Raw genomic sequence first — 21,086 nt, 5'->3', positions numbered from 1 at the left:
TCTTCCTTCCTCAAGTCTCTTCGTCGTTTGACCAATGAACAGCGACTCATTAGACCCGGTCGATAGTCGCCTATTTCGCCTATTGCGCGACGGCGCAATATCGGACTTTGCACGCGTCGCTCTTTCCGACGAGAACGGGATGCGACGCGTGCGTCCTTTTTTGCCCTGTCTAGTTCGCATGGCCTTGTGTCAAACGCCGGGCAGCGGCGACGGCGACGGCGACGACGAGGACGACGAGTCGGCGGCGTGGCACAGCAGCCAAAAGGAGATTCTATGCATTCTATCCGGAATCGAAATCGTGAATTCGATCGTCGGGTTTCTGCAAGTCGATTTTCCGCAGTTGAACGTCGACATTCGAAAGAGTCGCGACGAACAGAAGAAATCGCTCTCGTTCGTGCCGTCGCGCGGCGGCGGCGGCGGCGGCGGCGCCGTCGACGGAGGCGGAGTCTTTGTCGAATCGAAATCGTCGAAATTGGCGTTGGATTTCGAAAATGCCGAAGCGGAAGCGGGCGATTTGAGTGCGCAGAATAAAATGCGTCTCGTTCTGAGCGAATTGGCACGTGCTTCTTTACAAGTACAAATAATTCATAAAGATTAGTCAAATTATCTTATATATATATATATTCTTAGACGTTTCCGTCATCATTTTGCCCGTACTCTTGCGAATTGTTCGAAAACGAGGCTTTTCTCAACCAAGTGGCGGATATCATTTGCCTAGCCGCAGCAGGTATACATAATTAGTTATCTGGATACCATTTATCAGAAAAATTGAGCGCGTTTTCTCTCTCCATAGAATTGCCCAATCTCTTTGATCTGGAAACTCTCATCCGAGCACTTCTAAGAGCGAAAGCCGGCCCTTCGCTCATCAGCTACCTCGTTGGCAATCAGCCAGAAAAATTCAACCAAGGTAAGCAACACTTAATTCGATTTCCTCAATGACATTTAATGATAAAAGTTGCAACGATTCTACTTTCTTCCGCGGACGCCGCATTGGACGAATTTTCCGCGGAAGGTCAAGCGCGGATAAAATCGCTTCGACTATTGGGAAATCTGTGCCCGGCCGGCTGTCTGTCGATTCGAGAGCGCGCCCTCTCTCTTCTCACTCTTCCCAGCCTCGTCGTCTTTCTCACCATCGATTACTATAATGTTAATCGCAATGACGACAACTCCTCCTCATTCGACGTCATTCTTTTCTTCTGCGCGCTTCTTTTCGATTCCGACTCGTCGACGAAAGACTGGTTCGTCGCCTACATCCAATCGTCGCGACGACGCGTCAAAAAACAGAAACAGGAGAGTCACGTGTTCAGCGACGCAACGACGACGAGCTTTGAAACGTTGCTACAGTTTCTCGACGACGTCGTAAAGACGTGGCTGCTTCTCGAGGCGGAGAAGAGAGTCTATGCGAATGTCGATCTTTATCGCGCGTGTGCGCTCGTTCGCTTGTTCTGCGCTCTCGTCGGAATGACGGGTTATCATCTTGGGACGGAGTCGGCCGATAATTTGACGCGTATGTTCGCGTGGTGTCCGCCCCCCGCGGAAGTGGAGAGTCCGGTTGCGGTGCGATTCGTCGAGTCGTCGATTTGCCTTCTCATGGTCTGTCCTCTATTGGCGAGGTAAGAAGAAACGATCTCTAGTCACGGCGATAATTTTTTTTTTCGTATCGAAAAGTGATTCGAATCGCAATGCTCGCATAGTGAATTGGCTTCAACGTTTGGCTAAGAAACAGTCCGATCTTCATAGGTACATTTCATACACGCGACCTATCAGTATGCATATATATATATATAGTTTTGTGAGAAGGCAGAATTGTGACGTCGAGTTGTCTTACACCAAATTGCTTACTCTCATTGGCATTCACTTTCATAACGGCCAATTTGAGTCTATTGCGCAACTGGTCGAATCCGTGCTAAATATGAAAGTCAGTCACGTGAATGAATAAATAAATAAATTAATTAATTAAATAACTGTCTAGGGTCACGTTCGAACTGGAGGTCTCATAGGACTCAAAATAATGTTTGTACAAGACGTCCTTCCGAACGAGGTGAATTAAAAAGCGACAAAACGTTGCCATGGTCACACTTAATTAATTAATATACCGTACTATAGGTACTGTCATCTCAAGTGGTTACCATGCCTGTGACGCCAAATTTAAATGCTGACGTCACGGGCGTTCTTCCCGCTCACTGTTATCATCTTCTATTGACGTCAAGCGCCTTTGCCGGCGTGAAGCACACTCTACCAATCAAGGTAATAAATACTTACGATATTTATTTATTCATTTATTTATTTATTTAGGATTGGATTCTTGGGCAAATACGAACGTGCTGTCGTCCTATACATCCAATCATGCCTCAGCTTGTCAACGAATTCGTTGAACTTGTAAAAACGTCCGCCGCTTCTTCGAAGCCGACTTGGGGCGGCGGCGGCTTCTCGCGTCAAGAAATCGCCTCCTTTTTCGATAGCGGTCGTCTGCCAGCTGATGTCACACCTCATCTTCTCATCTTGCAATACGTTTTATCTCTCGAAAGTAATCAACTGAGAATTATTTATTTATTTAAATTAAATTAATCGATTAATTGAAAATTAATTATGAAATTAATCGATTAATTGAAAAATTAATTAATTAATTAATTAATAATAATTTTGGTGATTTATCAGGTGGCGACGTTTTCACGAAAACGTCTCTAGATCCTTCTCTCCTTGTGAACGTCATTCCGGTCAAACGACTTCTTCTCATATCGCGACGGCACGTCGGTCATTATGAGGAGCTCTATCCGCGACTTGTCTCTATGGTTCGCACGCACTTGCCTCATCTTTGTCTCGTCAACGATTGGCTGGCCGTCGAGGAATGCGGTTTTATGTCTGCTCTGCAGAGACGACGAAAATCGCCTTGGATCAATACTAATAATAATAAAGGTTACTGAAATAAGAAGAATAATGTAATGAAATTGTCGAGACGGTGGTTTAGAATGTACGATGGAAGTTATTGTTTCCGGAAATGACGTAGAGAAAAATTTGAGGCATTTTTCTCGACTTTCTCCTCTTCAATTGATTCCGCACGTGGAGTCAATTGTCAGTTCGTTTTCCAAGCTACTTGATCCAGGCACGCCTCGTCATCTGCAGAATTTAGCCAATCATCTCTGGTTTGCCTTGAATACCCTGATACCAAGAAGGTTAATTAATGACGAAAATTGTGGATTTTTTATTTGACCGAATGCTTTCTCTTCTTAGATTGTGGCTGCACACTGTAGCAGCGTTCCAGCCACTTCCCCTGTCTTCTTCTCTCGCCGCCCTATCGCCACCGGATAAATATCTCACTATCGATCCTCTAATTGTACTGAAATGCGACGAGAGAATTTTCAGGTTCGCGTATAATAAATTGTCACGTTTTTTCTAATTAATTATTTTGTTGTCGAGGGCAGATGTCCTCCACTTTTCGAGATCTTCCTTCACATTCTCCGCGGCTACTTGGACGCGTCCGAATCCTATTTCTCGTCGTTGAGCAATCAGAAGGACATCATGGCAAAAGGCGAGCTCATCGAGTCGCTGATTCAAACGCAGAAGAGCGCCGTCGCGCAGCTCCTACTCGAGATCTGCCTTCCCCTGCCAAACGAGCATCAGGTAAGAGATGCGTGCAACACGCGTGTAATCAACAGATTTGATTGCGTGCGTGGCACAGGACATATCGACTCTACAGCTGAGCGATCTTCGAGAAATTCAATGCTTGATTGGCGGTTTCTTGCATCGGTCTTTTATAGCCGACGCAAAATTGGCCAAACTCGTGCAATTTCAGGCAATTTAGGATGGAAATTTTTCCCTTGGTGTCTCTTTATCGCGTTTTATTTCCTCTAGGGTTATCCAACGGAACTTTTACCGGCCGTTATATGCGGGATACCGTCCATGCACATATGTCTCGATTTTCTTCCCGAATTACTCTCCCAAAATCAACTCGAAAAAAAGGTAAATTCCCTTTTTTTAAATTAATCGGTCGTCTTTTTGTATCTATCTTAGCTCTTTGCCATTCACTTGGCCTCTCAACTGTGCGTCTATTATCCCCTACCCAAATCTCTATCCGTCGCCCAGCAATGCATCAGTCACATGTCGTCGCTCGCGCACGTGCTCACCACCGATCAGCTTTTCGATTTTTTTCAATCGGTTGTCCCCGCTTTGATACACATGCATCGCGCCTTTCCGTCGTTGAATTGCGACGTAGTTGGATTGCTACTTCGCGTGGCCAACTCCACGCTGGCCGTCTCGGTCGCAAGCGCGGCGGCGACGGGCGGAGTCGCGCGGCGACGAGCGAAATATAGGAGGGAGGAACGTCGACTGAAATCGGCGGAAAAAGAATCGGTTCAGATTACGATGCGTATGATTCAAAGTGTTCTTGCTGAAATGACTAATGTCAGTTGAAAACGAAGAAGTACTGTAGATACAAATCGCGGCACCTGACTACAAATTTTAACTTTTTAGCATGTTGAAAATTAACCCCCAATCCGGGGAAATCTAAATTGCACCACGTGAGAAAGAGTACACGTGATTTGTTGCAAGAGAGAGAGAGAGAGAGAGATGTTCCGAGTCGTGGCCGTTGTTCTTTGTCTGCTCGCCTTCAGCTCGAGCCGGGTGAACGCTACTTGTTGCGCACCCGAAACGTACCAGTTCGACTCGAACTGGCTCCAGGCGGTCATTTTCAATTTGACCGGACAATTCCAGATCGCGAGATTTGCGGCCTACTTCGACTGGAAAATTCCCGGATTCGTTTTCAACGGATCAGTATCGATTTTACAGGGCGAATCGTACGAAGAGTTCATACAGTGCAATACGAAAAATGTAAGAGGGGCGGGGATCAAGGGTCATACGTCCACGTGACACTGGCATTTGCAGCTCGGCTGTTACATAGTCTTAAATGGTAAGTGTTCCGAGATGACTTTGCCCAACATTCCGTATTCAAACTGTCTGACGAAAGGTGCGCAACTCAGCATTAGAATGTAGTCTAATTTTAAATAAATTTGTTTTTTGCATAAAAGACAACTTTCTTGGTAATATTTCTCTGGCCGGCGACGAATTGAGTGCCTATTCCTATAATGGTACTGACACCACAGGAGATGCACAATATTATGTTTCTCTTGTGGATGGGAATTGCCAGGCGGTTGTATCTGCTGTACTTAATTATCACGGTGATACGAAACCAATGTTGGAGCATTTGGACGCAGAATTGCAACTCAATCTTTCCTACGAGCCACTTAGTACGACGTCCGTGTTCCACAAGCCGGCTGCCTGTTCGTCTCTCGTTCCTTTGGAAACCAAGCCTCGTTTTCTTGAAGCCGTGAGTTTTCAATTGACGGATATATAGTATTTGAATTTGTTTGTAGTTGGCTGCAAGCAAATTTGCCGACCCAGCTTCGATCCTCTTGAATTACGTCTACGGAGTGTCTGTCTAACTTTTTTGAAATGCGTTTTTTCCGGTTTGTTTCTTGATTGTTTTTTCTTATATTTTTTGCTACAGAGCTGTCCTGTTGTTCTCAAGTCGGTTGCACGCGCTCTAGAAAAATTCAAATTATGCACCACAGGTCGTCGTCTCTACTCTGCGAAGAGCTCTACGAGCTGATCCGGGGCTCAGTAAAGGATGTCGGAAGCAAATTATTTATTTATTTATTTATTTATTTATTTATTATTAAATTATTTATTCGTTTAATGTTGTCATTGCAGAAACAACTTCAAAAGGGAGAAGACGCCCGATTTAATTGATCAGGTGTCATTTCTTTGGCACATCAAACAGGGTTTTATACTCAATCCGGGGGGCCGGGAAGAGTACACGTGATTTTGTTGTGCGCATGCAGAGAGAGATGTTTTTCAGTCGAGTCGTGGCCGTTGTTCTTTGTCTGCTCGCCGTCGGCTCCAGCCGGGCGAACGCTAATTGTTGCGTGCCCGAAGCGTACCAGTTCAGCTCGAGCTGGCTCCAGGCGCTCGTCTTCAATTCGACCGGAAACTTTCAGATCACGAAATTTACCGGCTATTTTGACTGGAAAATCCCCGGATTTGTTTTCAATGGAACAGTATCGGTCGTAGAGGGAGATACGTTTGAAGAGTTCCTACAGTGCAATACGAAAAATGTAAGTGAGGAGAAGGATCAAGGGTCAGACGTCACGTGACACTGGCATAAATTTTGCAGCTCGGCTGTTACGTGGTCGTAAATAATAAGTGTTACCAGACCACTTTGCCCAACATTCCGTATACAAACTGTCTGACGAAAGGTAGCACTTAAATCAACTAATTAATTAATTAAAGCTGTTTTTGCATAAAAGCTAAATTTCTTGGCAATATTTCTCTGGCTGGCGACGAATTGAGTGGCTATTACTTTAGTGCTACGGACGACACGGGAGATGCACAAATTTATGTTGCTCTTGTGAATGACAATTGCCAGTCGGTTGTATCTGCTTTGACTAATTTTCACGGCGATGCGAAACCAGCGTTGCAGCGTATGGATGCAGAATTGCAACTCAATCTTTCCTACGAGCCACTTAGTACTACATCCGTGTTCCACAAGCCGGCCGCCTGTTCGTCTCTTGCTCCTTTGGAAATGATGCCTCCAAGTCGTTTTCTTGAAGCCGTGAGTTTTCAAATTGACGAATATTTAGTATTTGAATTCGTGCGGTGTTTGTAGTTGGCTGCAAGCAAATTTGCCGACCCAGCTTCGATCCTCTTGAATTACGTCTACGGAGTTTCTGTCTAAGTTTTTGAAACGCATTTTTTGCTGCTCGAACGTTTTTTTTTGCTACAAAACGTCCGTCCTGCTGTTCTCAAGTCGGTTGCTCGCGCTCTAAAAAAATCAAATTATGCATCACAGGTCGCCAAGTGCCCGAATGCTCCACAAGCCGACCCGGATGCGAAACACATCGCCGCGCTAAAGGGGGGGGAATACACAATGGAAAGCGAATGCACGATCGGCGACGAGCAGCAAGCGGAAGCAAATTCCGATCGTCTTCCTACGGATTCATCTCAACCGTCGGACGATTCTCGAGCGCTCGAGCTCGTGACGTCGTCCGCGACGGCGTCGCTTCGAATCGCCGCGAACGAAGACGCCGCCGCCGCCGCCGCGGCCGTCGCAATCGCCGCGACGTCGTCGTCGACAGGCGCCCCTGTCGCGTCCGTCGCTCGCACGCGGTCGCCGCCGCCGCCGCGATCGCAGCCGATTGGCCAGAACGTTCTTCCGTGGGGCGATCGTCTTCGCACCGCGCCCGTGTCGGGCGACACGCCGCCGGGCGAATTCGTTTTGAGAGCCATGTGCACCGAGTTCGCTATTATGGCGGGAAAGAAGATCGATAAAGTCGCGCTCGAACCGCTCGTGAGAAGAAGAAGAAAAAATCGATTAATTAATTCATTAATTAAATTTATTTGTTTGCAGGATCAGCCCATATCGAAGTATCTTCAAAAGGGAGAAGACGCTCGATTTGATCAGGTGTCTAGCTTTTTGAAAAATCGATATTCCCAATTATTTATTTTATTTATTTATTTTAGTTGTTGAGTTCTTTGGCGGCGATTTCCGAGCATTGTCTTCCGTCGGTTTTGCGCTTGCTCATCGATTGGCACATCAAACAGGTTTCAATTATCTTTCGATTTATTTATTTTTTTATTAATTGAGTGCCCGCGCGTAGAATTCCAAACACGCGGCGGAGAAGCTGCACGCGCACGGAGCGCACGTGTTGGGACATCAGCGAACCGGAAGCGCCGGCGTGGAACCGTCCAAAATGACGGCGCGAGAAATACGAGACTTGGAAAAGGAGAAAGATCATCTAATAGACAGAAGAGAGGTATGTATCTAAAAAAAGAAAACTATTTACGTGACGTCAATTTTTTTAGTTGGCCGTCGACTTCATTTTTTGTTTGGCAATGATTAACGTATTAGAAAAGGTACGTATCCCCATACAGTAATAATAATAGATATTTAATCAATAATCGTTTTTTGTAGCTGTCAGTGCATCCGTGTCCCGAGACACTTCTCAATTACATTGAAGACATGGCATTCAAGAGATTTCGACAAAGAGACAAGTAAAGAAAAAAGAATCTCCGATTAACTATTATTAATCATATATATATTTTTTTCAAGATTTCATTTGGGTCCCAACGCTTTGAATGGACATCGCATCGCCGACTTATTCGCCGAAGTGATCGGCGTTCTCTCTCAGGCGCGATTCGATTCGGTGAATCGTAAATTTCTCGCCGAAATGCAACAGCCCCAATCGAATCTTTCCACCATCAACGTCATCCGAGGAATGAGCTTCATACGAGTCAAAGTAAAAGAAATAAATTATTTATTAATTTAAAGTATTTATATATTTTTTTCGTCCAGATGTATCCAGTCGAGGAATTGGAAGACTGGTTCAATTTTCTCAAAGTATGTATATGTATGGAGTGCACTCGAATGGCTGCTCTTGATAGGATTACGTCTATGCACACGTCTTATAGGAGTGTGGTGGAATCTTCATCGAAACGAAAGACAAGGACATCAAGCACGCGCTCGCGAGCATGTTCGTCGAAATTCTCAGTCCCGTTGCCGCTGTGAGGGAGAGAGAGAGAGAAAGAGAGATTCAATTACAATTAACTTTGTTTTTTTTTCGTTTTAGGTTGTGAAACGAGAAGTGAATCTTCCCGTTGTGAAGTCGTTTGTCGAAATGATGTATCACTACGTAATCGAATTAGCGAAAAGAGGAAAACACATTATTGTACGGAGAGAAATAAATGAATAAATAATTCGCGTAGCTTGATCTATAAATTTTTCTATTAGCCTTTGTATCCTCTTGTCACCGTTCTATTGTGCGTCAGTCAGAAGCCGTTCTTTCTAGCCAATTGGCATTTTTTTCTCACCATGTGCCTGTCAAATCTCAAGCAGAAAGACAGCCACTTGCAACGAGTCGCCTTAGAATCTCTTTATCGTCTTTTGTGGTAAGGAAACGGCGATAGATCCGAATTAATTTCTTTTTATGTCGTCCGGGGGAAAAATTAGGGTTTACATGATTCGAATCAAGTGCGAACCTCACGGCACGACGCAAACGTATTCTATGACAAGTTATGTATTTAAATTTGAATAATTTTTTGGGGGGTTTAGTCGGCTTCGGACGATCGTTGATTGTCTATTTCCTCGCGGTTCGAGATCCGTCGTTCCCAAGGATACGCCGCTCAATATTTTTGTTAAAATAATTCATTTCATTGCCAAAGTGACGTCAAAATAAAATGAAACGCATGCACACACACAGTTTTTTTCAATTTGTTTCTCTTTCAGGAAAAACTGGATTTTGCAATGCAGGAAATTATATTCGAATTGCTCGGAATCAACAGCAAAATGAAAACGGGACTCAACCCGGAAGTAAGGAGACAATTGAAAAAAAGAGAGCTTATATTGGAATTTGAATTCTCCAGAGAATGAATATCGGCTTGAGAGCATTTCTCGTCATAGCGGATCATTTGGAAACGAGAGTGAGTCGTCTTCTCAAAAAAATAAATCTGAATTATTTCTATTTCCTTCAGAAAGAGGATCCGCCCATGCCGAGCACAATTGGAATTCTTCCATCGGGCGGAACCCTTCGACGTAAGATCCAATTCACGAACAAAATGCTCACCGACAAAATGGCGAGAAAAATCGGAATTATGGACTATCATCAACAGTGCGCGCGTTTAGAAAAAGAAATAGATATTATTGGCTAAGGTAGTTGCTCTTTTTTTCTTCTTTAAAGCGTGAGACGCGCCTTGGAGAGCATCGTGCACGCGCTCGATCTTCAGGTGGGCCGTCAATTGCTCATGACCAGCGTCGTGTCGTCGACGAAAGGCCCGGAAGAAGTCTTTTGGTCTGCGGGAGAAGAGTTGTTTTATTTATTTATTTATTAATTGGTATTTTTTTCTTTTCTTAGCGGCGATCGGAAGCCGAAGATCGAGCTCTATCGCACGTGCATTGCCGCCATTCCGAGAATCATTCCGGATGGATTGAGCAAGGAGGAACTCGTCGAGCATTTGTCTCGACTCACCGTTCACTTGGATAACGAATTGAGAGCGTAAATGATCAATTTCAGTTCAAAAGATCTTTCATCGTTTTTTTTTCATTAGACTTGCTTTTACGGCTCTTCAGACTCTCATACGAGATTTCTCTTCTTGGAGACAGGACGTCATTGAAGGCAAACTCCCTCCCTCCCTATTAATTTAATTGATAATAATTTCGCACTTAATCTTCGCGACTAGGATTTGTCGCGTTCATTTTGAAAGACATTCCCGATACGTGTCCGCTGATCATAGACAGCACGTTGCGCATTTTGGTTCATTTTATGACCCAGTGGAAAATGACGGTCCAAGCGGAAAGAGCAAAAGCCGTAAGACGATGGGGAGAACAAGTCAACGCAGTTGCTATAGCAAATCCTCGCTTTTTAAATTAAAAAAGGAACGAGGCGAAGGCGCGTTTCCGGACGTCTCCAGTCTTCGCGTGCCGTCGGAAAGACATCCGTACGCCACGGTGCTCCATCGCGTCGAAGGTCTCGCTTTGGTCACATTGTGCAGGTTAGAATATACGATAATACTATTAATTGCGATTCCATACTTCTCTAGTTGTCGTCCCGTCACGCGAAAATTATCTATTGCCTTGTTAAAGGAAGTCAATAATTTGTGTTCCGTCTTGGGCCACACGCAAGTGAGCGCCGCGTAAAAAAACCCCCCTATATAATAATATATAACTTTCTGCGACTCTAGGACGCAGATGAAGACATCGTGATGGACGTCATCGATCGCGCCGGTCCGTCAGTCATCAAGCATTGGTTCAGCGCATTGCCACCTCAAGAACGAGTCGGAAAAAAATTATATGTTTATTTATTTATTCTGACGCAATTTTCTTGCTAAGGCGAAAATGCAACAGATGTCGACTGTCGACATGATGTGGCTCGCCGATCAACCGTCCGTCGTGCCGCGCGCCGATTCGATGGAAAGCCAACTCGGATCGGCGGGTCACGTGGTCGACATCGATCCGTGGTCGACGTGTCTGGCGGGAACTCTCGAAATGAAGTATCTTCCGACGTGCTGTCCGTCGGCGTTGCGATGCAGCTGGCCGGCCATTTTCCAACGCATGATCGCCGCCTATTCACTCATCGACCCAGGGTAGAGATTATATATATATTATATATAGGTTTATATATATATATATATTATGTTTCTCGATTCCTTTGAAACTTCTTCTTCTTCTAGTTTTAATGTGAGTGATCCGTCGAGTCGGGGAAGCGTTCGCGCGAAGAAGATCGTCAATACGCGGGATTTGTGCCTGTGGCGGAATTATCTCGTCTTCGCCTGTTGCATCGCTCCGTCGCCGAATCCCTTTGGGGGAAGGGAGTCTCCCGGGTGCGAGGAAATTTTCGCTTTGAAAAATACGTTTGGATTAGGTTTGTTTGTGTTATTAGGCCTCCGATGGAAGTGACTGTCGCCGAAAAAGTTGATACGAAGGTCGGCGAGATTTTTTTGTTCGTTTTCGCTTGTTTGAGAATTTTTTCTCCAGGCGGAAAAGACGTTTTCTGCGCAGGAGCTTTTTCATTGGCTCGTTCCCTTGGTGCGCAGCGAATCGTCGGAAATTCGAGAAGCCGTTGTAACGGCGTTGGGAAAAACGAATCCGCTAGTGTTTAGGTAAAGAAAGAAAGAAAGAAAGAAAGAAAGTTGACGGTGTCTTATCCTGCATTTATTTGACCAGAGAATTAATCGAAGAACTTCAAGTTCTCATCAAAGACGCACTCGATCGACGAACCGAAGTAGAGAAAAATATATATATATATATAAAATGGATTAATTAAAAGAGACAATGCTAGTCGACGCGAAAGAGACGAAAACGCGACGCGCTGCGAGTATATCTCGCACGAATTTTCGAACTCACAGCGGACCACGGAAGTTTTCGAGACAGGCTAGCGTCTCCCTCTCAAACAATTTTTATTTATTTATTTATTTATTTAGTCCATCTGGAGTTGTCGACAGTCACAAAGCGCTTCTGCCCGTTTTCGTCGAATATCTCGAAGGCACAAAGTAAAATTCTCCCAGCAACGCGCGAGCGAAATTTATAAATATCCATATAAATTATTATTTTTAGAACGTATCTCGTTGCCGAGAGCGACAAGGACACGCCCGTTCTCCAGCTCCTTCGTCTTCACTTCGGTCGCTTCGTGACGCAGATGGTGAACAGCATTCCGCCGATCGACGTCGATCGCAGTCGCCACCATCAGCAGCAGCAGCGACGCGCTCAGCTTCTCAGCGCAAGTCTTCGACAGGATCTCTTCTTTCTCTTCTCCGGCTGGTGCGGCGTCTTCGCGCTCACTCTCAGCGGTCTCGAGAAAAAGTGAGTCAGATGATTTATTATAAGACCTTCGTGTCTATTTTTTTTGTTTTTTAGAGCTACGAGGCTCGTGCGAAGTGACGAACTCCAACTTTCGTCGTTGAGAGTGAGCGAACGCAATCAGTTGTGCCTATTTTTCTCATTTTTTTTCAAAGGCTATGTCTGCCGTTCTTTGTGCCGGGCCCGTGTTTGACGTCGAGGCGTTGGAGCAGAACGGCTGTCTCTACGGCTGGATCGACAGTCTCCTCGATTGCGGCGACGAAAAAGTAGACAAAAGCCCTCGTAAAAATATTGTGGACATTATTCTCTGTTCAGGTTCATCACCTCGGATGCAAGACGGTCGAGTATCTGCTCATAAACAACGAGTCCCTTCCCTATCTGTTGTCGTGGGTAACGGATCGTTGTTTCACCGGATCGCGTCCCGTTCAAGACGGCGCGTTTTCGGCGTTGGCCAAGGTCTTCAACAAAAGGCAAATCGATAGCTCACCAAAAGAGAGGGGGGAGTGAAAATTTGTTTTTCTTATAGGGAATATCCGTGTCAAATGATTCCACTTCTCAATCTCGTCTTATACAAGACGTCAGATCCGGTCATTCAAATTCGAGAGAAGGCTACGCAGCTTCTACAAATCTTAGACAGGCATAACCTAATAAATCAATAAATCAATACGATTTATTTGTTTGTTTCAGACGATTTTTCCACTCGAAGTCGGGCGGCGGTTCGTCGGCTCTTTCCGGGTGTTTCACGGCCACATGCTTTCAAAGTCAATTCGTTCTCTCGCAAGAACTCGCGCGAACTCACCCGGAACTCACGCTGCTCATGTTTTCAGGCAAATAAAAATAAAATAAATCGATGACGTCAAATTAATTAATTTATTTATTTTTTAGAAATGTGTCGCCGATTTGACGTGGCTCCTCGCATCGGACAGCGTTGCATGCTCCAATACATCGTTCCCTGGATCGAGAACGTCGAATTCGTCGATTTCAATTGGCGCGAGTCGGTCGTCTCGCCGACTCAGTCCGCCTGCGCGAGCATGAGAGTCGACATGTCGGACGAACGAAGGGGAGGAAATCCCACGTCCGGGTTGACCGGAAGTGGCTGGGGTTCGGCGGAAGGAACTCAACTCGTTTTGAATAATCTATTCTATATAACGGCGAAAGTGAGGCGGAATCAATCAATTAATAATAAAGAGTGTGTGAGATGCATGTTTTTCTTTTTTTAGTTTGGAGATCAAGATTTTGTGAAGGAAGTCGAATGCTTGTGGGCAAGTTTGTGCGGTTGGGAATTCAACATTCGAGCGACGATAAATTTTCTCATCTATTTGGCGGGACAAGGTGGAAACCAATCGCTTCTCAGTCACGTGAGACACAACGCAATAAATCAATAAATCAATACTTTAATTAATTAAAAAATTGTGTTAGGCGACCAAAGTCGTTGTATATCTCGGTCGCGCGCAGCCGCGTGCAGTCGTCGAAGAATTGGTCGAAGAAATGAAGGTCAGGATTAGCTAATCAATTTTTTTATTTACTTATTTATCTTTTGTTCAGTCTGTCGAACTTCTGTCTGCCGTCATCGACGAAATACCAGAACGGCCTTACTATCGCATAACGCGCGTCGCGTCGAGCCTGTCTCAGAGTCACGAGAATAGTCAGGCAAGCCACGATCTTCATTCGGTGAAGCGTCGATCGCATCAGGCCAGAGGTATCACAGAAAATAAATAATAGCGAATTTTTCGTCAAATATTAGTGTATGGTGCCGTCGTAGAGCGTCACGTGGAAGAGCGACATTCGGCGGCGGCGTCTCGACGAGAGCCGACGCGAAGTCCGCGCTCTCCCAACGCAACGAGTGAACAGGAAATCGTCCGATCGTGGATTATGGCCATGCAAACGGCGGAAGGAAATCCCGTTCCGTTGCCCGCGCCGCCGGACAACGGATACTATTGCCCTTTAGTCAAACTACTTCCAGTTTCGTCGACGCCGACGCCGCTGCATAGGTGACCGCGATTAAATAATTAATAATTAATACTGATTTCTTGTTTTTTTAGGTGCAATTTTTCGTTGATGCTTCTCACCGAATTGGTCGTCGAACGTGTCGACATCAATTGGGCCGTTCATCTGCCGCTCCTTCTCCACGTGATTTTTCTCGGTCTCGATCACGTGCACTCGCTCGTCTACGAACACTGCAAACGCCTTCTCATTAATCTCGTGCTCGTTCTCACGTGTAAAGTCGAAACTCGACACGACATAGCAGCAGCAACTCAAGTAAAAACAATAAATAATTAGTATATATACAGTATAATATTTTTTATATAAAGGCTGCGACGTTGCGCAGTCCTTCGGATTCGAGTCTGAACGACCAGCAACGCGCGCCCGCGTTCGCTCCGTCCGTTGACGTTCGCTCAGATCGAGGCACGCCGGGTTTTCCGGTTTACGGAAATTTGACCGGGTCGGAGAGTGTCGGCGACGACGGGGCGTTGACTAGCGAATCGGCCAATCAGACGGGAGGAGGATTCGTGCGAATTTTGACGGAAGAGGAGGAAATCGAATTACAGGCGAGATCTCTCATTGATTTCATTACGTCACGGTAAAAATGCAATCGAGAAAATAAATAAATAAATATTTATTTATTTATAATCGTGTGTGTGTGTGTGCCAGGGATCGTAACAAGCCTTTGTGGCAGTACGAAGAGATCACAACGCGAACGGTGACCATCAAAAGCACGGCTCATCTCGAGGCGTTGCTCGGTCGCGTCTTGAACGTCTTCTCGACCATACCCGGAAGCGACATTCGACGTCGATGGGCAAAAGTCGCATTGCAAGTAAATCGTTAATAGTTAGGGGGAGGGAGACAATCGGCGAGATCTTTTTTTTCTTCGCACGCATAGTGGGCCACGTCGTGTTCATCGCGACACTACGCAGGAAGATCTTTTCAAGTATTAAGTTATCATTAGTACTGAGCTCGCAACGAGAGCTCCTATTCTCTCTAGATTTGTCGCGCGCTCCGTCTTCCCCTCTCCTGGTCGATGCTCGTCGACATCGTCTCGCGTCTCGTCGATTTCGTCGGCGATCCCAGTCCCGACGTTCAGGGCTACGTCATGGAAATTCTTCTCACGCTCGCCGCCGCCGTCGACAACGGCGTCGGCGAGATCAAGTGGCTCGACGACGGCTTCAGCGACGCCGACAACGACGACGATCCCCACGTGACGGCGACGACGTCGCACGAATACGACGGCACGGCGGGCGCCTATCTGCGAATTCGTCGCGTATCGCGAACCCAACGCGAATCGAGCATGCCCATTCGCACGACGGCGCAACATTTTCCAAACCGGAAGTTGACCGGTAGTAGCGGCGGTGGCGGTGGCGACTTTTTAAATCCGAGCGACGTGTCGCCGATGAAACGATCGGCTTCGACGAGTTTCGAGTCGTTCGTCGCGACGTCGTCGACGTCGAAGGGCGACGTCGTCGTCGAGCGAAAGCGACCGTTCAGTCTCGTCGCGGCGAGAGCCGGCGCAAAGGGCGGCGCGCTTTCGTTGTCGTTCGACGGCGGCGGCGGCGGAGCGGAAAGCGATCCCGAATTGGCCGCCGCTTTTCGATCGTCGTTTACGAAGGAACCGAGTGCCGACGCGGCGATCGCGTCCGCGTCGCGTCGCGTCGGTTCGAATCATTCGCCGTCGCCGCACGGCGTCGCGTCGGCGGCGGTCGTTGTCGGCGGCGGCGGCGGCGGCAAGCAGCAGGGGGCGGGAACGCGACGCGTGCCGAGTCCCGGCGAATTTCGCGAGTTGTTGTCGAGATTGTTTTGGGTGGCGTCGGCCGTTTTGACGTCGGATTACGAGCACGAGTTTCTCATGGCCGTGCGACTAATGAATAAGGTTCTATAGATACGAGGATGCTGCTCGAGGGGCAGGGTTTATTGATTTTTTCTGCGTAGGTACTTGACGTGCTTTTGATGGAGGATTCGGATGAGTTGGAGAGAATGCTACCCGATTTGGAATGGAATGGATTCACCGGAGTACAGTGCCAACTCATGAAGGCGAATTAATTGCTTAATAATATTACTAAAAAAGATTAGCAGTATTTAGGGTCTCACGTCGAATTCTACAGCGGAATCGACCGTTCAACTTCTCGCGAGAATTACCCCCGTAGCGAATTCTCCCGTATTCACAGCAACAAGTGGAGCAACTGGACTCGGTTTGCGGAAAGAGAAGTAGAGGATTGTGTTTGAAATCGTATTATTTTTTATAGGCTTTTACGTCAACGTTGCTTGTCTCGTTCTTCATCTCGGATCTCGATTCGATAATAGGGACTCGTTTTGCAACCGAGTAGCGAGTCTAATAGAAAACGTCAGAGGGATTTCTATACGTATGCACTTTTTTATTGATTTTTTTGTTAGCTTTGCTCGTCGGATTCGTCGTTGCCTCACCTAGAAAAATTATTTCAATTGTATCGAGAAGGAAACTATCAAAAGTCGTCGACGACGTGGATGACGAGCATTTGGCGATATTTGAAAGATTCGTACGATTTCGTCGTTTTTATTATTCCCTTCCTAACCGAAGTACACTCATCGTCAATCCTGATCCTTTTTTCTACATAAAATATTTATTTAGGTGCTTGATTACGGGCCGAGCGAATATCAGAAACCCGTTTTGTCGCTCTTGAGCGAACTAGCCGATCTTCGTTTCATTCCAAATCAAACGGCTCGTCATTTGAACACGCTTCTCCAACGCGTCGTATCGCAATTCATTAAAGTAAATAAATACCTAATTAATTAATTAATATAATAATTCATTGTTTTAGGGAGAATTGTGGCGAGAGTCGTTGAAATTATTACAGCAAGTCGTCTCGAGTTGCGCGCAAATTCCGCCGTCGGCGTCGTCGGCGTCGACGACCTCAACCGATGTGACGTCATCGCCTTCGCCCGTTCAAGGTTTCTTCTCCGGCGGCGGCAGCGGAAAAAAGGAGTTATTGCCCGGTCCGACGTTGGACGTCATGATCGACGTATCGCGAGCCGGATACGTGAGAGACGAGAAGGGAGCCGCGCTAACGGATACGGGAGTCGTCGATTTGACTCCTCCGTGGAAAAAGCCGCAATTGTCACAAGTCTGCGAAGAAAAGGACCGGACGGGAAGAAATAAATAAAATGTATTTTTTTAATTTTTTAGCGGCGAACGAGAGAGAAGTTGGTTTCCGTTTTGAAGACGTGCGGTCAGCATGAAGGACTTCCGAGTAGTGCTTCCGTACGAGAGAGAACGATACGCGTGAAAAAGCGTTCGTACTATATATGTCTTTCTTTCTTTCTTTAGGTCGTCTTTTCCGATGATTTGAATCCGGAGCACTATTCGTCGTCGGAAACGTCGTCTCTCGTCGCCAATAACGACGACGTGTCCGGGACGACGACGAAGGAGCAATCGCCGGAAGTCGCGACGGAAGACGCCGAAGACGGCGAGCAGGTAAGTCAATCAAAAAGAGAGAGAGAGAGAGAGAGAGAGGAAAAACGAAATTATTATTTCTAATAAAGATAATCGGAGTTATGACGGAATTCGATTTTTTGGACGATGAAGTCGAAGACAAGGTTTGAATGCGAGACGCTTTCGTTTTTTTTTTCTTTATACTTTTGCGACTTTAGGAACTTCCCGAACCGGGAAATCCGTGGGGTGTTCGCTTGCGTCGTCGTTCGGACGATTCTGTGGATCGATTCGACGTCGAAGTCACTGCGACGACGGCGACGTCCGCCGCCGCCGCCGCCGGTGCGACGGCGGAACAACGATTGCCGAGCAAAAAGACAAGCGTGGAAAAAGTCGTCGAATTTGAAGACGAAGATCGTCCGCCACTGGTACGAGCTCTATACGCAGCGCAGAAGTACGCAAGGGAGATCAAAGAGATGCGTTTTAGGAAGCGACTGCACCTATTCAAATCGATAAAAATCGTCTAAGTATCGACGAGAGAAAATCCGAGTAAGAAACTAGACTTGCTAAATGGGGAATCAATATAGTTAATTAATTTGTTTTTAGTCGTCTTGCTAGCGTCGGATCGGAAGACGGGGGGCAAAGTCAACCGACGCTGTCGTCCGAGTACGTTCCCGTTGCAAGTGAGGAGGCCGAGGTCATGTGGCGAGCTCACGTTGCCACGGTGATTAACGATAATACGGGAGCGGCGGCCGTCAATACTTTTCACCTCTTCACCCAATTGATAAAAGTTGACATTTCTGCGCTAGTGTACTTCGAATTTTTGACGTTTTTTCTGATCAAAGGCGACGAAACGACGAGTGACGAAATTGACGAAGGATGCTTGTTGTTTTTTGGCTGAAAACTGGGGAAGTGTGACGTCTCAATTCAGTACGAGAACGATCGTCAGAAAAAAATTATCACTACCTTCATTTTTTTGTGAAGTGGTGATGATCGAGCTTCTCAACACGCACGTCGAATGCCCTTTTGTTTACATTGACACTCAATTCGTATGCGGTTCAAAGAGCGCAATTAATTAGCCCTATACTACGTTTTTCTGTCTAAGGTCACGGGAACTCATCTGTTGGATCAGCACAAGTTTTTCGTGATGGACATCCACGAGAATTTTTCGACGTATTTGCAGCAGAGAGACACCGTTATGGAGGCAAGAAGTTTAATAATATATAAGTAGTTATCTAATTTCTTTTTCGTTGCAGTTTCTTGAAGGTATAAAGATGTCGCTTCGAAAACTGTCTCTGGTCTCGGGTGTCGAAGTAGGGCTTTTATTTATCGTCACACTATTAGATTGATTGTTTTTGTTGCAGAGCCCCTCTCTACACACGCCGCACGCTCAGGTCAAGAGACGCAGCCAATTGACGTCGGATGACTTATCCTAATTGTCTCTCTCTCTAGGAAATTCTACTCTGTCGAAGTCTCTACAAATTGCACTTTCAGCTCGTCACACTTCTCACGGGATACCGAAATCTTCTCGCTTTGATCACAACAGCGAAAAGAGATGCACAGGTCAGAACAGTCGGCGCGTTTTCGCTGACGCGACAACCGCCTCATTTCTCTACATAGGTCCTCGACTTGTCTGCAGACCTAACAGAAGTCGAAGGCTTCCTGCGCTCGGCTATATCGTCCTGCGAGTGGATGCCCGCCACGGGCGCCACGGGCGGAGGCCCCTCTTCCTCCAATGCGTCGACGCCCACTGCCGCCCCAGCGACCGCGTTCGGCGCCGATAGCCTCTTCGCCGGCGGCGGCGGCGATCCGTTCACTCTGACGCGTCAAGCGGCGCTGCAGAGCCTCGAAGAGCATATAAAGCATAACGAATGCGTTCAGGCTGTCAAGTTGCTTCGAATGTTCCGGTAAGATTGTTATTGATTGATTGAGCAGCTTCGTGACGTGTCTGTGTGCACGTGGCGCGCGCAGGCGGAAGTGGAAAGACGGCATGTTTGGATTGCTTGACGAAGACGATCTCGACGTTCTGCTCTTTGTCTATGCGAGGTACAAGGCGAAAGGGCGATCAGGTGCGCACGCGCGCTTTCTATCAATTTGTACGAAAAAACTCGTTTTTTTTATTTCTAGGAATTGTTATTGTGACCGAGACTCGTCGGAACCTAGCAACGGCGTGCAGTAAACTAATGGAAAAGATCATGCATATTTTGACGTCACTGAAACAATTGGATCAATAGCTAATCAGATTTATTTCTCACGGATAGATATAAAGTTTAGATTCCCCGTATGGCGAGCGATGGTTTGTTTCGTTTTCCTCACGGATCGATCGAATACGAAGCAGACGCTCTTTCCAATCAACTCTATGCACGAAAACTGACATCGTTTCTCGACGAGGTGAACGAACGAGTCGACTGGCCACCGCGTTTATGAAAAAATCGTTTAGGAAAGAGCGAAAATCGCTCGCGATGACGGCACGCACGACCGAGAGGTTCGAAATGCAGTCTATAGATCACAATAGACCCATTCGATTGCTCGAATAGGAAGATTTGGCTCTCCATCGAGCCTGTCTAGATCGAATCGTCGATCGATTGCCCGCATACGGGCCCTTATTGGCAACAATCAAAGTCGACGATACATTTGAAAACGCCGGTTTTTTGGACTTCTATCGACTCGTTTAGGCAGAATATGAAAAATTTATCGATGCTCTGCGTCTCGGCGAAAGAAATTCGTTCTATCTCGAGACGAAACTTCGAAATTTGGACGGAGAAGAGCAAACTGCTAGGTTTGTTGCGCTATTGTATCCATGGATACGCAGTGACAATTTCGCTTAGAAATTATAAGAAAAGATGCAAGGACATTGAGAGAAAGATAAAAATAGTAGAAAATGATAACCAAAAGTAATAATTGAATCCTCAAATTTTTTCTGAGTTGACTAAGCGATTTTTTCGTGAAGGATTAAGGACAAAATTAAGTGTTTACAAGGCGAGAGAGAAGAAAGAGAAGCCGAAAGTATTATCTAATTAAAAAGAACGAGTTGAAATAATTCGTTTTTTTTAGTTTTTCGACTTCTTTTGGGTCCGGCTCATTTATCGGCCGAAATGACGGCCGAAAAGCGACTCAAAGTCCTTCATAAAGTAACGCTAGACCAATCGACAAACATTCGTGCATTGGAAAAAGAGGTGTATCCATAACTAAGGAAAGGGTTTATTGACGATCCCATTTCGATTTTTTCAGCTCTCGGAACTCGAGACAAAAATCGCGGCTCTTAGAGAGGCAGAAAATAAACGGTATTTGATATACACGTGCTCTTATAGCCCGTTCACAGCAAAGACAATATAAAATCGCGTA

At 46.1% G+C, this 21,086-nt stretch overlaps 4 protein-coding genes across 5 annotated transcripts; all 4 read left to right on the top strand.

Moving 5' to 3' along the window:
- The first annotated feature begins 17 nt into the window (after window positions 1-17).
- Window positions 18-4,414, top strand: LOC136195528 (integrator complex subunit 2-like). 2 transcript variants are annotated; one of them, XM_065984873.1, is made up of 16 exons: window positions 18-574; window positions 631-727; window positions 794-907; window positions 956-1,613; window positions 1,669-1,740; window positions 1,801-1,918; window positions 1,973-2,041; window positions 2,107-2,247; window positions 2,296-2,527; window positions 2,659-2,916; window positions 2,969-3,173; window positions 3,232-3,363; window positions 3,423-3,621; window positions 3,680-3,793; window positions 3,853-3,960; window positions 4,012-4,414. In XM_065984873.1, the coding sequence occupies exons 1-16, from the start codon at window positions 35-37 to the stop codon at window positions 4,408-4,410; spliced, it is 3,456 nt and encodes a 1,151-aa protein (XP_065840945.1). In that variant the 5' UTR covers window positions 18-34; the 3' UTR covers window positions 4,411-4,414. The 2 variants fall into 2 exon arrangements, with proteins under 2 accessions (XP_065840945.1, XP_065840937.1); XM_065984865.1 differs by having other exon boundaries at window positions 1,789-1,918.
- A 152-nt stretch (window positions 4,415-4,566) lies between these two features.
- On the top strand, window positions 4,567-5,566 carry LOC136195647 (uncharacterized). The gene is made up of 4 exons (XM_065985038.1): window positions 4,567-4,827; window positions 4,882-4,963; window positions 5,025-5,323; window positions 5,370-5,566. The coding sequence occupies exons 1-4, from the start codon at window positions 4,567-4,569 to the stop codon at window positions 5,436-5,438; spliced, it is 711 nt and encodes a 236-aa protein (XP_065841110.1). The 3' UTR covers window positions 5,439-5,566.
- Window positions 5,567-5,824: 258 nt separating this feature from the next.
- LOC136184236 (uncharacterized) lies at window positions 5,825-6,843 on the top strand. The gene is made up of 4 exons (XM_065971104.1): window positions 5,825-6,110; window positions 6,170-6,251; window positions 6,303-6,607; window positions 6,662-6,843. Exons 1-4 carry the CDS (start codon window positions 5,832-5,834, stop codon window positions 6,728-6,730), a joined length of 735 nt encoding a protein of 244 aa, XP_065827176.1. The 5' UTR covers window positions 5,825-5,831; the 3' UTR covers window positions 6,731-6,843.
- Window positions 6,844-6,883: 40 nt separating this feature from the next.
- LOC136197628 (protein furry homolog-like) lies at window positions 6,884-20,031 on the top strand. Its single transcript, XM_065987437.1, is given in 66 exon segments — window positions 6,884-7,342; window positions 7,403-7,456; window positions 7,516-7,596; window positions 7,653-7,808; window positions 7,858-7,908; window positions 7,967-8,046; window positions 8,105-8,291; window positions 8,348-8,392; window positions 8,464-8,556; window positions 8,622-8,720; window positions 8,783-8,940; window positions 9,002-9,049; window positions 9,104-9,212; window positions 9,278-9,361; window positions 9,415-9,471; window positions 9,523-9,659; window positions 9,729-10,043; window positions 10,096-10,163; window positions 10,228-10,355; window positions 10,424-10,539; window positions 10,588-10,669; window positions 10,729-10,821; window positions 10,877-11,130; window positions 11,218-11,367; window positions 11,427-11,469; window positions 11,522-11,646; window positions 11,711-11,768; window positions 11,826-11,917; window positions 11,968-12,036; window positions 12,101-12,346; window positions 12,401-12,449; window positions 12,499-12,609; window positions 12,659-12,813; window positions 12,870-12,980; window positions 13,031-13,170; window positions 13,229-13,500; window positions 13,564-13,701; window positions 13,763-13,837; window positions 13,889-14,042; window positions 14,106-14,334; window positions 14,386-14,602; window positions 14,656-14,924; window positions 14,996-15,158; window positions 15,225-15,272; window positions 15,327-16,208; window positions 16,268-16,369; window positions 16,419-16,527; window positions 16,582-16,679; window positions 16,730-16,891; window positions 16,944-17,084; window positions 17,134-17,436; window positions 17,499-17,573; window positions 17,640-17,786; window positions 17,855-17,908; window positions 17,963-18,169; window positions 18,229-18,290; window positions 18,348-18,531; window positions 18,587-18,671; window positions 18,726-18,790; window positions 18,847-18,945; window positions 18,998-19,054; window positions 19,106-19,135; window positions 19,194-19,304; window positions 19,362-19,648; window positions 19,713-19,810; window positions 19,869-20,031. Coding segments are annotated over 66 exon segments (9,294 nt in total). The 5' UTR covers window positions 6,884-6,922; the 3' UTR covers window positions 19,976-20,031.
- The last annotated feature ends 1,055 nt before the right edge of the window (window positions 20,032-21,086 follow it).

This window comes from Oscarella lobularis, chromosome 1, assembly GCF_947507565.1.
Source record: "Oscarella lobularis chromosome 1, ooOscLobu1.1, whole genome shotgun sequence".
Classification (NCBI taxonomy): Eukaryota; Metazoa; Porifera; class Homoscleromorpha; order Homosclerophorida; family Oscarellidae; genus Oscarella; species Oscarella lobularis.
The sequence above is the reverse complement of the archived record's forward strand: the minus strand, read 5'-3'. Positions and strand labels throughout refer to the sequence as shown.

Excerpts from the sequence above, each read along its gene's own strand:
- LOC136195528 (XM_065984865.1), top strand. The coding sequence starts at position 35 with ATGAACAGCGACTCATTAGACCCGGTCGATAGTCGCCTATTTCGCCTA. Across the intron at positions 2,917-2,968 it reads CAATACTAATAATAATAAAG|AATGTACGATGGAAGTTATT; the intron begins GTTACTGAAATA and ends ACGGTGGTTTAG. Across the intron at positions 3,794-3,852 it reads CCAAACTCGTGCAATTTCAG|GGTTATCCAACGGAACTTTT; the intron begins GCAATTTAGGAT and ends TATTTCCTCTAG.
- LOC136184236 (XM_065971104.1), top strand. The coding sequence starts at position 5,832 with ATGCAGAGAGAGATGTTTTTCAGTCGAGTCGTGGCCGTTGTTCTTTGT. Across the intron at positions 6,252-6,302 it reads TACAAACTGTCTGACGAAAG|CTAAATTTCTTGGCAATATT; the intron begins GTAGCACTTAAA and ends TTTGCATAAAAG. Across the intron at positions 6,608-6,661 it reads CAAGTCGTTTTCTTGAAGCC|TTGGCTGCAAGCAAATTTGC; the intron begins GTGAGTTTTCAA and ends CGGTGTTTGTAG.
- LOC136195647 (XM_065985038.1), top strand. The coding sequence starts at position 4,567 with ATGTTCCGAGTCGTGGCCGTTGTTCTTTGTCTGCTCGCCTTCAGCTCG. Across the intron at positions 4,964-5,024 it reads TTCAAACTGTCTGACGAAAG|ACAACTTTCTTGGTAATATT; the intron begins GTGCGCAACTCA and ends TTTGCATAAAAG. Across the intron at positions 5,324-5,369 it reads AGCCTCGTTTTCTTGAAGCC|TTGGCTGCAAGCAAATTTGC; the intron begins GTGAGTTTTCAA and ends ATTTGTTTGTAG.